The 15,174-nt window shown below is 43.9% G+C and overlaps 1 protein-coding gene across 1 annotated transcript in view; it reads left to right on the forward strand.

The window, feature by feature from the left end:
• msrab (methionine sulfoxide reductase Ab) overlaps positions 1-15,174 on the forward strand; it is a 45,481-nt gene that overhangs the window by 16,869 nt on the left and 13,438 nt on the right. The window contains exon 5 of the mRNA XM_085440698.1: positions 7,980-8,086. Within this exon, the coding sequence (XP_085296824.1) occupies positions 7,980-8,086 (107 nt within the window). The remainder of the gene's footprint in view (positions 1-7,979; positions 8,087-15,174) is intronic.

Consider the following 15,174-nt stretch of genomic DNA (forward strand, 5'->3'; position numbering starts at 1 on the left):
ATTTGACAGCACACAAAATGAGATCAAATTTATTAAAAGAAAAATAAGATGTGCAGCATTTGAAAAATCAATATTTAAAAAAACATATTCCCTCCAGGGAAGAGAAACTGCATGTACTTAATTCTGGACAGAAACTCAAAGAAGTTAGAGTGTTATTATTGTAACTGTTAATTTGGAGCAGTCAGGGTTTTTTTTTTTTTATATTTCTGTTTACTTCATTTTTACATAATTATATAATATGTAAATTTGATCCCAGTAGGAGGTTTGGGTTTGCTGAAACTGCTGACCTGAACTCTGTCTAAAGTAGAGAGGGATATAACTCGAGGAATCCAACTTATGCTCTCAGTATGGACTGACTGGAGTACAATGGTAGAGCTCGCTTCACTGTTGGAGCAGCTAAAAATAAACAGCTCAGGGTTAGAGTCACAGTGGTCTGACAACATGCCCAGAACTATGAAGTGATCATGTTAGAGAGCACTGCTCCTGTATGGAGAAATTAAAAACAGTAAGATGAGGCAGCTTTTCAAAAGAGGTAACTGCAGCGATCTACCTCATGCATTGTCACATAAACAGATGTAGTCGCGGTAACATCCCTGAGAGTCACAGCTCTGATTTAAAACTACCTCCTTTCAGTGTTGTGTCACTACCTCACAGCAAGCTTTGCAATGGCTTATTTTTTTCCTTTGAATGGTTATGTTATATATGCATACAGTACATCTGTCCGTATGTGTGCGAATGCGTTTGCACGTGCAGGAGAGAGTGTGTGTCCGCTGGGGATGCTCTCCTCATCCCATCTCCGTACTCTGCCTCTGTCTCCAGCGCATCAGGAGCGTCTTACATAAGAACAGGGCAAAAATAGCATCTGAGAGTGGAGAGGAGGAGAGAGCTCTGCTGGCACGCACAGTCGTAACAGGACCGCGGGGCACGGCACAACCCTGAGTACTATCACACACACACAAATGCACAGGGAAGACTGCAGTTATCAGTCATTATACATCTTTTTGTGTTTCCGTGCGTGTGTGTGTGTACTTTTCTGACAGAATAGTAGAAATGAGGACTCCGCGAACACCGAATAATTCCCGATGATCTTTCAGCATGGGCACAGGGCTGTGTTAAACCTCCTCCGTAACCAGAGTTGTGTATGCATCGCACTAAACGGAGGTAGAGAGTAAGGAATCAAGAGTTGAAAAATAAAAAAGAAACTACATTAGTTCATTAGTTTTCACTGTGCTGCAGTGTAATTGGTATGTGCTGCCAAGTGCAGTAGTTCTGAATTCACTTCACATGTTTTTCCCGCCGTGTTCAGAAGTATGCAGAAAGTCACCAATTATGCAGAAGCGTTTCTTAATTGCAGACACCTACAGAAGCTTGACTGCTGAAATGTTTGTTGTTCTTTCTTCTAATGATTTTTTTGTGCCTCATTTTCTTGTTTTACATCTATTTAAGTGTCAACTGCGCGTTTGAAATACAGGGATGGTAGAGCAGCCGATGAAGACCGAAGGGGAGGTGGGAACGGTACGTGAAGCGGTGGAGTGCTACCAGATGAAGGATCACGGATAAAAAAAATAAGCCCCCACTTCCGTAGGATGGCGGGAAAGTGGAGCATGTTTAAAGTGTGCCACTCGCTCTTCCCTGGCTTGTAATTTCTACCTTCATCACTTGTTCGTCTCCTCCCTCCCTACCAGTTTGTCACAACACCAGCCTTCATTTTAATCTGATTACTTTCTTACTATTTCATCTCTTTTCTTGGCCTGCAAATAATTTTTTTTTTAATTCACAAGTCTGGCTACTCGCTGGTGCCAGAACACGCCCCTCTCTGCATCCTTTCAGCACAAAAGCATATGGCAAAGAAAGCAAGGAAAGAAATCTGGAAACAAATTAGTAAGTGGGCAATGAGGCAAGAGCTAGAGAAAGAAAGTGAAAAAGCCCAGAGTGCTGAAGGAAGGAGGGAAAGTGAAGTTGGGAGTGGGAGAAATGGCGTGCTTTTATCCCCAACAGCCAGAAGGGACAAGCTGAGTGGAGCCTTTTTGTATGTGTGTGTGTGTGCAAGGACAAACATTGGAAGAAATTGTATAGAGTTGCAAGAAATCTCAGCAGGTTTAAACGCAACAAGACCCAGAAGAGTTTGCTTCTGCATACGCTGGTTTGTGTGCAAGCGTCTCTTGAAGAGAGTAGCTACTCCCTGTGAGACTTCCGCCCTCCCTCTTTTTCTCACTGTGGCTTCCATTTGTGTTAAAAGATACACTTTAAAGGTTCTCATTTGGTCAGGGAGGGGGGTTGGAGGTATACATCAGTAACCCAGAGAGGCAGTGTTCATATCTATCCATTCACTTCCGTTTATCCTTTCCAGGGTCGAGGGAGGTGCTGGATTCTATCCCAGCTCTCATAGGGCAAGAGGCAGGGTACACCCTAACACATAGAGACACAGACAACCATTCGCACTCACATTGACACCTATGGGCAATTTAGATTAACTGCAGGTTTTTGGAGTGTGGGAGGAGTACCTGGGGAGAACCCACACAAACACAGGGAGAACATGCAAAGTCCACACAGAAAGACCCCTACCTGATGGTGCCTGATGGTGGAATTGAACTCAGGACCTTCTTGCGGTGCGGCAACAGTGCTAACCACCGTGCCAACGTGCTGCCCTATAGATATATATCTATATATACATATATATGTGGATGAGTGTGTTTGTGTGTGTGTACATGTGTCACCTGTAGCCCCTCCTCTTCTGTCCACCCCCATTACCCTCTGCTTTCAGAGGCAAGGCTCTCATGCATAATGCAGAGTGAACAGGGAGGCTCTCATTAATAATTACTGCTGCCTTTGATGGATGGAGAAAATAACGAAGGGGGCTGTTAAAAATGGAGAGACTGAGAGAGACGATGGAGGCGGGAGGGGAGAATCAAGAGTTTTTGGGGTGTTTCCCCCCCTCCTGTTTTTTTTTTTTTTTTTTTTTTTTTGCCATCATAGTTGAGGGCTGAATGCTTATGGGGATGGATTTGGAGTTAGTATAATCAAAGGCTAGGCTCATATTTTGGATGGTGTTAATATTTTGATTAGGGAGTGACTCCTTCTGATGGTGGATGGATCTCAGAACTTAATTGTGTTGGAAGCTGCAATTACCACTCCAGGGTGTTTGTCTCTTGGCTTTTCTCTGATATTCCATATCGTCTACCACTTCTTTGTGATGAGAAGCCTTTTTCATCTTTACTTTTTTATGTGAGATATTAAGCTTCCACTGTTTCTGTAAGGTGGAAAATTAATTATGTTCAGCTGTATAAGAAAAAAAAAAGCTTTAATCAAATTAAAGCGGAGTAAATTTCGAGATATTTGATGGTGTTCCCTGGCATAATTAATATATGTGTTGCTGCATACGACACCATGCACGTGCATATGCAAGCGGTGCTCTGTGTGTGGTCAGCATGCTCAGGACCACAGGTCAGCAAGATAGGTCAGAGGGAAGCGCCAAGCTGCAAAACCCCTTCGAGTTAACCAATCAGAGGAAAGACTCTGAGTGAGAAGCCAATGGAAGATTGAGTTGGTAGCCTTTGATAGAGGGGCAACCATTTACACTGAACAGCAGTGCTGGAGGGTGGGGGGTGCACAATGCAGGTTTACGGAAGATGGAGTTTGAGGGTATAGATGCAGTAAATGCTAAATTAAAGATATAAAAAGGTAAAATTAGAAAATATTACAAAATTGCAGAATATTTGTATTTGAGTTCCAAGCTGGTGGATCATAGAGAACATACACACTGATTCCAAGCAACAGGGTGACATTTTGAAACTTAATTACTATTAGTTGGTTTTTACTGAAGGTCAGAGCAGTTATGTGTTCATTTTATTTCACTCACTATCCCAGTTACTCCAAGTATGCACTGTCGTAAAATTTACCTGTATATCACTTTTACTTAGGATTGCCGATTTCAAATGTATTTATTTTAGTGCTGTCAATAGATTAAAAAAAATTAACTAACTAATCTCACAATTTTCTGTTATTAATTGCGATTAATCTCAATTACTTTATTAATAGCCTGGCTCCAATTACATTTTTTTATTCTTTATATTTTAAGTAATTATCGTTGTTCACCGAAGTCCAGTGGTCTCCGGTGAGAGCGACATTCCTTACTTGCACAAGCTTGCTGGACTGCTGAGCCCTCTGGTCCCCATACAAAGTGTGCAGTCTCGACACAATGGTTCCTCTCGAGGGCAGATTGTAACACTCATCTCCTGATGCAGCACGAATGACTTCTCTCAGTCCATCATCTTCTACTATGCTAACTGGTCGGCAGTTTTTAGCTATCCAAACAACCAAGGAATTGGTTACCTTTTCTCTCACATTTTTTGTTATTCGTCCACAAGCACCATACTCCTGAAGCGTAGACTGGCGAGGTCCCGTAGAGGTGGATTCAGTTGGGTGTTTTGCTCTCAGGTGATACGCCAGTGATGAACTGCTTCTGTGGTACTTGAATTCAGCGTTGCAAATTGTGCATCTTACTCTCGTTTTGTCCAACAAGCCATCAGGCAACTTCTTAAAGAGAAACTTTCCACCCAAAAGTCCGCCCTCGTCCATGCTTGCGTGTGTTAGCTAGTGTTAGCTAGATAGTAGCATGGTGTCACTTCTTCTTCTTCTTCTAATCATTTCTGTCAGGCCAAACGCCAGCATAGCACACTGTTGCCCCCTCCTCCAGAGGTGCTCATGAATTTAAAGGTCTTAGATTACAGGAAATTAATAAAAAAACAAAATCAGCGTTAAATTTTTTTAATGCATTAAACATTTCGCGTTGATCTTAACAATTAACGCGATAATTTTGACAGCACTAATTTATTTGTATTGCATTTATGATATGTATGCCTTCTTTGTTTTTAGATCATGTTTTAAGTGTACGAGCATTTGATATTGTTCCAGAAATATTCAGTGAAGCAAATTCCTCAAGGCAGCAACATTAGTAACAGTGAGTTTATTCAACGTGTGTCGGAGAGCAGTCAATGCCTGCTTGTCTGCTCTGATTTGAATGAAGACCAGATGAATACTTATAGCCATTATGCCTGAACAGACTGTGTCACAGATAGGTTGTGACACTCTATGATGTAAGGTAGCATTTAGTCTAAAGAGAACACGATATGCAGATCACTGTGTCAGGGAGATATCTTGTCCGTACAGTGAGTGGAAATTGTTATTCTGCCACAGTATAGATTGAACACCCACATCTGAGATGTAACAACAGACATCGCTTACAGTGTGTTGTTTTACCTTACACGTACAACAAACCTTACATTTAGTGACGTAAATATTTGAAGTATGACACGTTTTTTTGTCGTTTTGCCATTTTCATACATAGTTCCACATAATAGGCTGAAAAAGAAATTGGACAGTTGACTTACAAGAAACTCTGTGACCAGGTGAGACCTGTACCTTTGTTTTTCCATGATAAATTAAGCGGATAATAGATCTGGAGTTGCTTTAAAATGTGGAATTTACATTTTCTATCTGTTTACTGGAGCTGTCAGCTCCAGGTCCAAAGAGCTATTGATGCAAGTGAAGAAGGCCATCATTAGGCTGAAAAGTTAAACCTATCGGGGAGATAGGAAATCTTTAGGAGAGGGGAAATTGAAAGTCTGATGCACTTTTAAAAAGAAGCGCTGCACTGACCAGCTCAGCAAACCAATCCCCCCCCCCCAAAAAAAAACACCTAAAGACAACTGAAGCCACCATTATTCAAACTCACAAGGCTGTAACCATTATTTTTACGTTAACAATTGGTTTGAGGAACACTTGTAATGAGAGCAGTTTCATTCTTAGTGACGAACTAGCCCTTATCATCTCTTTACCATCTTTCAGCTCATTGTTTTGGTTTGAACAAACAACACAAATGTACAATATGGGAATTTTGTTATTGTTGATGTCTGTAACGTAACTTCAAAAGCAAGACCATTCTCACCTTTGTTGGTTGCTTTTACAACTTGTGATTTTAGGGGTAAATCAGATTTTGAAGGTGGTTTACTTTTTGCGAGAGTATATCACCATGGTAACTTGTGCTGCAGACCTAACCTCCTCTGGAACAGGTAATGTTCAACATTAGAGATCTGCAGCTATGAAATCACCACATAAAGATCAAGCAGATCTATGGAAAATAGCTTTACCATTGCATTCATGGATCCAGAGATAGAAGGAGGAGCTGAATTTTTTAAGAGCGTCCAAAGTCTTTGCTTTTCCCTCCTGAGCCTTAGTGATAAATATAGATTCTTAATGCACTTTTATTCCTTTATGCTTTTTCCCTGTTGGCTGTAAACTATTTTACAACAGTTGTTTTGTTCTGTAAGCATTAATATACAAATTTAAAACAGGACAGCTATTTGTACTTGTGGATCTTACACTAAATTTTTGAATGTGAAAAAAAAATCCTAAAACTTACTTACTTACATTAAAAATGTTAAAGGAATTTAACAGAATATTGAAATCAAGTTTTCTCCCACGTCTTCCATTTTAAAACTGTGATATCAATAATTCTCATACCTCACACAGTCTGTATTTTTTCCGGCTTTTCTTCCCAGCTTCAAATAGGCTAGACTTTATTAATGTGGGAGGTGTTTTCCAGTCTTACTGACAAAAGTGCTTAAAGTGCTCACACATTCATACAGGGCTTTTAATACTAAACTACTGTTCAGCACTTTTCCTCTCACACACACACTCTCATACTAGCACACATTGTCTGTGGCAGTCGGTTTTATATGTGTTTATTCTCTAAATATTTTTCTAATATCATTGTATTATCTTTCTTTGTAAGATCAGTTGCTCTTCTGTCAGTAGACCTGCCCACATTTGCAATGCCTTTCATGTGAACACACTCGTAGCTAGATTTGGAAGTCCTGGGTTGACTTACTGAGTCGGATTGCCTTGCTTTGGTACAGGGCCCAGCACAGTTTCAAAATACAACACAAATGAGCAAAACTGTTGTTTCAAAATGTTGTGTGACTTTTTTCAAGAGTTGCTTCTTGCCAGATGTCTGAAGAGGCAGATGTTTGCCAAAATGTTCACGCCAGTTTGATCCCATGCTGCTGCTTTCTGGCCATGTAGGATATGGTGCCCCAGAAAAATCTGTGTTAAAACAAGAAAAAGAGAAAGGGAAGGAGACACAAAAGCATATTACCTCTACATGACAAAGACACAGCAAAATGTTCTGAATATGGTGACAGAAACATGACAAGCTTTAAAATGTAAGAATGAACCATTTGTTTTGCTTGCCAATCGCTGACCAGTAGCCAAAAGTGCAGTAAAATGAGAGTGGCTGGAAGGAGGAGTAAACGTGTTGTCCACATGAACTAATCCACCATCAAAATCAGGCTGAAAGGCATATCTGACAGGCCTCTAAACAAGAACACATGTATCAGTGATTCAAGCCCATAACAAAACGCCAATGACTGAAAAAGACAAGGATTTAGAAAGATAGAAGAAGACAAGAATGACACACTTCAGTAAAGAAAGGAAACAAATGCAGAGTGGGAGATGTGTCCACGGATGTCTGAGCTGCTCAGGAGTTTAGCATTTGAAAAGCATAGAAAGGATGGCAGCTGTTTGGCCCCCTAATCAAGTTACAGTATACCTGGATATCCTCCCAAACACTCTGACGTAAAGCTGATGAAAATGTTTGACACTGTCACATAGATGACAAAGAAGAGGAAAATGTGTCCACCTTCATTTGCCCATACACCTACACGACTCAGGCCTTCCTAATGAAAGCCTGAATCTGCTGTGAACTTTGAATTCATTCGGCCTCATGAATTCAAGACGCAGGATGATGATATAATTATGAAAGCCTTTTGCATGCAAATCACATTGTGTCTGCTCTGATTGTGGTGCTTCATGCATTTTTGTGGGGTGTCTTATTTTTCCTTTGTGTGTGTGTGTGTGTGTGTGTGTGTGTGTGTGTGTGTGTGTGTGTGTGTGTGTGTGTGTATGTGTGTTTTATGTAGGTATGAAGCAGCACAATGACCAAGGTACTCAGTATCGTTCAGCCATTTACACATCCAACCCCACTCAGCAGGAGATTGCGCTGAAGAGTAAAGTGGCCTTCCAGCAGGTATGATACCCCCTCACACACATCAGGAGGTTTTATTATTATATTTACTCAAGTATGGGATTGCATATAACCAAACTATAAGCCAAGTAAAGCAGTAGCCACGGAGCGACTCTTGAAAAATGTGAAGAAAGTCTCACACACCTTTCCAGTTAAAAGACTAACGTAATGCATGTATATAAATATGACTGAGTCATCATATATAGGTTTTATCAGTATATAGGAACCTTTTTGAGTGTTGCAGCAGTCTAAGTGGTAGTTTGGAGCTTTCTTTATTATTTGAATGGCAATTAAAAATTAGTGTCTGGAGTAGCAACCTCTTATGCAGTTTAGTCAAGCAAAACCATCTTTTTAGGTGATATGCATCTAAACCGTCTTTCTTAAACCGAAAGAGAGGAAGGGGGTCAAAAGGCCATCTTAACTGATTTCTAAAGCTCTCCCTTTCAGTGGCGCACGCGTGCTTCTTTTGTTCGTTCTATTGTTCTGCCCATCAGCCTGCCGATCCGTCCGTTGTTCCTGGCATCACCCTCTTCGCTCCTCCAAATGGTATTCATGGATGAGCTGGCAGGGGGCAGAGGGGAGCAAATTATGATCGTTAGGGTTACTTGGGGCTCCCGGGGTCAGCAGCCAGGCGCTGCGGGCCTGTTTTGTTGCCGTGGCAACAACCTCCCAACCTTGGCCTTGGGCTTGGGTCAGAGGTTAGAGAGGAGTGGCAGCTGGGACCATAAAGGTGGGGGAGGAAGAACATGAAAAGTACGAGAGAGCCAGTTAGATCAGAGAGTCATCGCTGACAGGTTATCAACTGAAGATGACCCTGCCCTTTGGCTGTCAACTGACCACGACCTCATCACACCCACACGCACACAAGCACACATACCACCAAGATACTCCCTTGAAGTATTTTTTAAAAAGCTAAAGAGCATGGGGCAAATGGATGAAGCCTGTAACAGTCAACAAAGAAACAGGGAGAGAAATGCACAGATGGCACACATGCATTACCATCTGCATAGTAAGAGACAGGAGGAAATTACATGTGTATATTTTGAGTTTAAAAGTTCATCTTTGAACTTAGAAACGGCATTCGACCAAACAATCTTACCTGTGATCTGTTTGGCAGCTCTTTGGAGTTCACCCGGTTCACTGTAGGGCCTCAAATGCAAGTGAAAGTGAAAACTTTTAGGAGACCCAGAATAATCAGTAGTTGCGAAGTGCTTACATTGAATTTTCTTGTTACCTGGGACCAATAGCAAGTAGTTTCAATGACCCATTTTCACCTGGAATTTGAGCGTGCGGCACCCTCAACCTCTGGATGCTTGCAGTTGCAAGGACTGCACAGTTCACCTGGTGGGAGACAGCCTGTCTCATTTCAACCTTAACTGGCAAGAGTCAGTCTCGAACAGATTGGAGAAAGGCCTGCAACTAATTGCTATTCAATTTATAAAGGCAGACAGATTGGCATGTGCTCCTTCAAATAATGAAACACACAAACCTGAGTGACTAAGGTTTGTGGCAGGCAATTAACTGTAAATTATGCTTTTTACACCAAAAGCATGTCTTATTTTGTGGCTGATATGTGTGTGTGATAATTGCCTCTAGGAGTGTTTATTTATTTGGAAAGACGGGGGAGATGTTATCAGAATGAGTGTGTAATTGGCATGACTGGATGGCTCAAAGCTGTGAGCACAGTGCTAAAACTTTGGCTCTGTCCTGTCGCTCTTTATTCAGTCCCCGCTCTGAGTGTTTAGAGACGAGCCACATATTCCTGCTCCACAGTAATACTGGGATTTTATTGAAGCAGAGCAGAACTGAACTGAACTTAATGGAGCGATGGAGGGAGGGGAGGAGGAGTATCCTTGTATGCAAGGCACATACAAGGATACATCTTGCTTTCCTTTTTACAGTGAGCAGAGCCGGTTCCAGTGTTTCAGACATTTCTACACAGACGTCAGGACATAATTCAATCATCTCTCCATGGCTTTTTTTCCAGGGTTCTGTTGCCTTTATCCCATTTATCAATGCTCCCCGTCTAGCCCAAACTCAAATATATGTCAAAGGTAGCATCATGATGGTGTAAAATCTTTATAAGATCAAACAAAAACATCAAGAATGAGATTTCCATACCAGATCGGTTGGGGCCCGAGTTAAAAATGACCTCCTCCGGTGCTGTTTGCCAACAAGGTGCTGGTGGAAACTGATCTATTGTTGGCTAAAGACAAAGAAAGCAGAGATATGGAAGTTGTGTTTGGACTCAGTGAGAGAGAAGGATGATCTGTACATGAGAGTAAGAAGCAGGTGAAAGAGAGGTGGAGGCATGCTCTGGAGACAAGAGGAGTGAAAGTCTGTAGAAACAAGGCACAATACATGCGTGTGAATGAGAGGGAGACAGGTATGACAGTGAAGCTGCAGGTAGTGAAGGTATATTAGTTTGAATACCTGGGATCAACCATCCAGAGCAACGGAAAGGGCACAAGAGAGGTGAAGAAGAGAATGTAGGCAGCGTGAAGTGGGAGGAGATGAGTGTCAGGGTAACTTGTCACAGAAGGACAGCAGCATGAGTGAAAGGAAAGGATGTATTGTTTGGAGATGGTGGAACTGAGAAAAAGACCAGAGGAGGAGCTGAAGACAGCAGAGATTTTTTTGGGACTGACCAGACAAGATTAAAAATGAGTCCATCAGAGCTTAGCTGAGGTTGACCAGTTTGGAGAGAAAGTTAGAGAAGCAAGGCTGAGATTGTTTGGACATGTGCAGAGGAGGGATAGTGGATATATTGGGCATGTTAAATACGGAAGCTGCCAGAGAGGAGGAAAGGGATAGTGTGAGACGGAGGCAACCGCTAAAGGGAGAACCTGAAAGAAGAAAACCCAGACCAATGCACGCATTTGGTACAGTAACAATATCCTCATTAACACGTGGATCTTATATAGCGCTTGTCTACTGTAAGTACTCACAGTGCTTTACACAACATGGCTCAATCACCCATTCACGCTCCTTCATACAGGGACTCTTTTCTATACTAAACATCTGATATGGACGGCAACAAACATCCACAGATTTGTGATTTATCACAGTTAATCTCTGTTTTATTGCAAACACATTGCATGTAAGTGCCAACTTGACCCAATTCAAAGGAAAAATCAACAGCACGCCGACTGCCTCTTATTGCCGTTTTGTCCCTGTTTTATCGCCTTCTTGACACACCAAAGTTGCTTTGAAGATGGCAACTGACTGAGTAGTCTCAGATCTGGTCCCCGTCTTTGATGTGATCATTTCAAACATTGATGGTACACAGTCATAATAACTTCGGTCACATACGACTAAGACTTTAGATGAACGAAATCAGGCAGATATAAAAGGTTGCTTTGGCGTTTTTTTCTCCTTAAGTTCATTGTTAAATATCTCTTTTTTATTAGCGAGGATAGCAGCCATGCTAAATCTTTGCGTTATTGTCCAGCTGTTGTGTTTCCTTATCATTACTCAACACAAAACATTAGTTTTAAATGGTAACTTGCTACTTAAGAGGACATGTTATGTCTGTATATTTGAAACTTTTCACATGTCATTACATTATTCATTCATTCATTTGTTACCAACTATGAGCAGGGAAATTATATCATCTATTTATTGCCCCTCCACTTTGAAATAATTCAGCCATCCTGAATCTCCTGTAGAACTTTCAGTCATTTTAAACATTATTTTGTACACCGAAAAGGCATAACATTATGATCACGTGCCTAATATTGTGCTGTTGCCTAAACAGCCCTGACCTGTCGAAGCGTGGACTACATGAAGGTAGAAGGTGTGCTATTTTATCTTGCAGATCCTTTTAAGTCCTGTAAGATGCGAGATGTTGGGTTTGTTTGTCCAGCACATCCCACAAATGCTTGATCAGTTGAGATCTGGGGAATTTGGAAGTCAAGTCAACACCTCAAACTTGTTGTTGTTCTCCTCAAACCATTCCTGAACCTATTTTTCTTTGTGGCAGGGTGCATTATCCTCTCCATTAAGGGTGTACATGGTGTACAACAATGCTTAGATAGGTGGTACGTGTCAAAGTTTCCTAGAAGAACATTGCCCAAAGCATCACACTGCCTTCACCGGCTTGCCTTCTTCCCCTAGTGCATCCTGGTGTTTCCCCAGATGAGTGACGCGCACTTACCCCATCATCTATGTGATACCCCAGACCAGGCTACCTTCTTCCATAGCTTCTATTGATCCATTGGTCTAGCCATCACAGTTTGGCCCCATTTGGCTCTGGTCCAACTCAAATCCTTATTTTTCCTGTTTCTAAAACAACGTTGAGGACAAAATGTTCACTTGCTCCCTAATGTATCCCACACAGTAACAGGCCCCATGACCACCTGTCAGTGGTCAAAATGTTATGCCTGATCGATGTATGATCCCCAGCAGGTCAGCAGATTAGGGTCATCTTTTCCAGGCAGCTCTAGACTAGAGAGGTTTTGTACATTGTACTCATTCAAAGAATATCAATATCACCCTTAAATATGTCATTGCATGATATGATATGTTATTGTAATATTATTAAATGATTTTCTATTATGAATTTGAGATTTTTTAAGACAAGATGAGATGTTTTTCTTTTTTTTAATAATTAAAATAGCCAGAAAAAATTAAATGTAATTATTTACAAGTAGATGAATGTTAAACAAACAAACTGAGTTTGTATCACAGCACAGAAAAGGCTGTTATTGTCACAACGGGACTGAACAGACTCACGCGCAGGCTCTAGGTCTTGAAAGCACAAGAGTCTTTATTATGATGCACCAGGTGATTATTTACAAAAGTGAGGGGAAAGCCGGGCTCCGGGGGTCCACACACGAACGGGAAAGACACGCACACTCTCCGTCCACTCCTCTTCACACTCGCACACTCTCCGTCCACTCCTCCTCACACTCCACTCACTCGGGTAACACAGGGGTAGGTCCAGGGAATCTGTACACAGAGACACGAATGGGTAGTTAGGTAAATCGCTATGAAACACTTCTGAAGTCATTGAGCTGGGGTTACACTGACGAGGGTCGGCAACGGTCCAGCGACGAGAAACGCAGGGCTGCCGTCTTATAAAGGAGCTGGATCACTCGTGATGAGCCACAGGTGCGTGGGCCAAGGGCAGGAGCCCGCAGGTGAGCTCCGCCCAGGCAGAGGGAGGAGGGAAAGAGGGGAAAGGAGAGAGCAGGAAAAAAATAAAAAAAGGAATACAAAACATATGTAGCCGTACTGAGCCGACCGGGTAGGCACAGGGACCCTGACAGTACCTCCCCCCTCAACGGGAGCCACCCGGCAACCCACCGGGCTTACCAGGGTGCCGGCGATGGAAGTCACGGAGCAGGCGCCGACACAAAACAGCCGAGCGAGGCACCCAGGAGCGCTCCTCCGGCCCGTAGCCCTCCCAATCGACCAAATACTGGACCCCCCGCCCCCGGCGCCGAGAGTCCATAATGCGGGAGACCCCATACGCCGGCAGCCCATCAACGATCCGGGCGGGAGGCGGGGGCCAGGAAGGAGGGCACAAAGGACTGGAGAGCACGGGCTTAATCTGGGAGACATGGAAAACGTCGTGGACACGCATGTTGCGCGGAAGGTTCAACCGAACAGACACAGGGTTCACAAGCGCACCGATTTCGAATGGCCCAATAAAAGTAGGAGACAGTTTCTTGGACTCCGCCCGGAGGGGCACATAGCGGGTGGACAGCCATACCTTTTGTCCGACCGCATACTCAGGAGCCGGTGTCCGATGGCGGTCTGCGAGCTGTTTGTTACGTGCCGTCGTCCGGAGGAGGGCAGCTCGGGTGGCTCTCCACACCCGGCGACATCTACGCAGGTGGTGTTGGACGGATGGCACAGAGAGGTCACCCTCAACGGCCGGAAAGAGCGGAGGCTGAAATCCTAATGACGCCTCAAAAGGTGAAACTCCAGTGGCTGAGGAAGTCAGGCAATTGTGGGCGTACTCAATCCATGGCAGCTGGTCACTCCAGGTAGTTTGATTTGTGGACACCACACACCGCAGAGCAGCCTCCAGTTCTTGGTTCGCCCGCTCAGCCTGCCCGTTGGTCTGAGGGTGGAAGCCAGAGGACAGACTAACCTTAGCGCCGAGGGCGGAGCAAAACTCCCTCCAGACCCGTGAAGTGAACTGGGGGCCACGGTCTGACACAATGTCCTCCGGAATTCCATGGAGGCGGAATACATGCGTGGTGAGGAGGTGAGCGGTTTCCAGGGCCGTAGGCAGCTTGGGCAAGGCAACGAAATGGACAGCTTTAGAAAACCTGTCCACAACGGTTAGAATGACTGTGTTACCTTTTGAAGCCGGTAATCCGGTGACGAAATCCAAGGCTATGTGGGACCAAGGCCGTCCCGGAGTGGGCAGCGGTTGTAGCAAACCGGAGGGAGGTTGGTTGGACGACTTGTTACGGGCGCAGGTCGTGCAGGCGGCGACGTATTCCCGTGCATCCCGAGCCAAAGTGGGCCACCAGAAGTAACGCTGGAGGAATCGTATGGTGCGGTGTACTCCCGGGTGACAGGTGAACCGGGCGGCGTGTGCCCATTGCAGTACCTGAGAACGAACAGAGGAGGGCACAAACAACTGACCTGGGGGCCCGGTCCCGGGATCTGGTTCTGTTTTCTGAGCTTCTTTAATCTGAGATTCGATTTCCCAGGTCACCGTGCCGATGGAGCAGGAGGCAGGAAGAATCGGACCTGGCTCGGGTTCCGCTTCAGAGGAGTCATACAGTCGGGAGAGGGCGTCTGGCTTCACATTGCGGCTCCCGGGCCTGTACGTAATTGAAAAGTTGAATCTCGTGAAAAAGAGAGCCCACCTCGCTTGCCGGGGATTGAGTCGCTTTGCGGCTCGGAGATACTCAAGGTTTCTGTGGTCTGTCCACACAATGAATGGTTGAGTGGCTCCCTCTAGCCAATGTCTCCATTCCTCCAGTGCTAACTTGATAGCCAGAAGTTCCTGGTCTCCAACATCATAATTGCGCTCTGCTGGGGAGAGACGGTGAGAGAAAAAGGCACATGGGTGGAGCTTACCCTCCCTCCGTTGGGACAACACCGCCCCGACCCCGGAATCCGATGCG

This window comes from Copadichromis virginalis, linkage group LG19 (assembly GCF_057382275.1).
Source record: "Copadichromis virginalis isolate Kocher_CV1m ecotype Utaka linkage group LG19, C_Virginalis_male_GT1.1, whole genome shotgun sequence".
Taxonomy (NCBI): Eukaryota; Metazoa; Chordata; class Actinopteri; order Cichliformes; family Cichlidae; genus Copadichromis; species Copadichromis virginalis.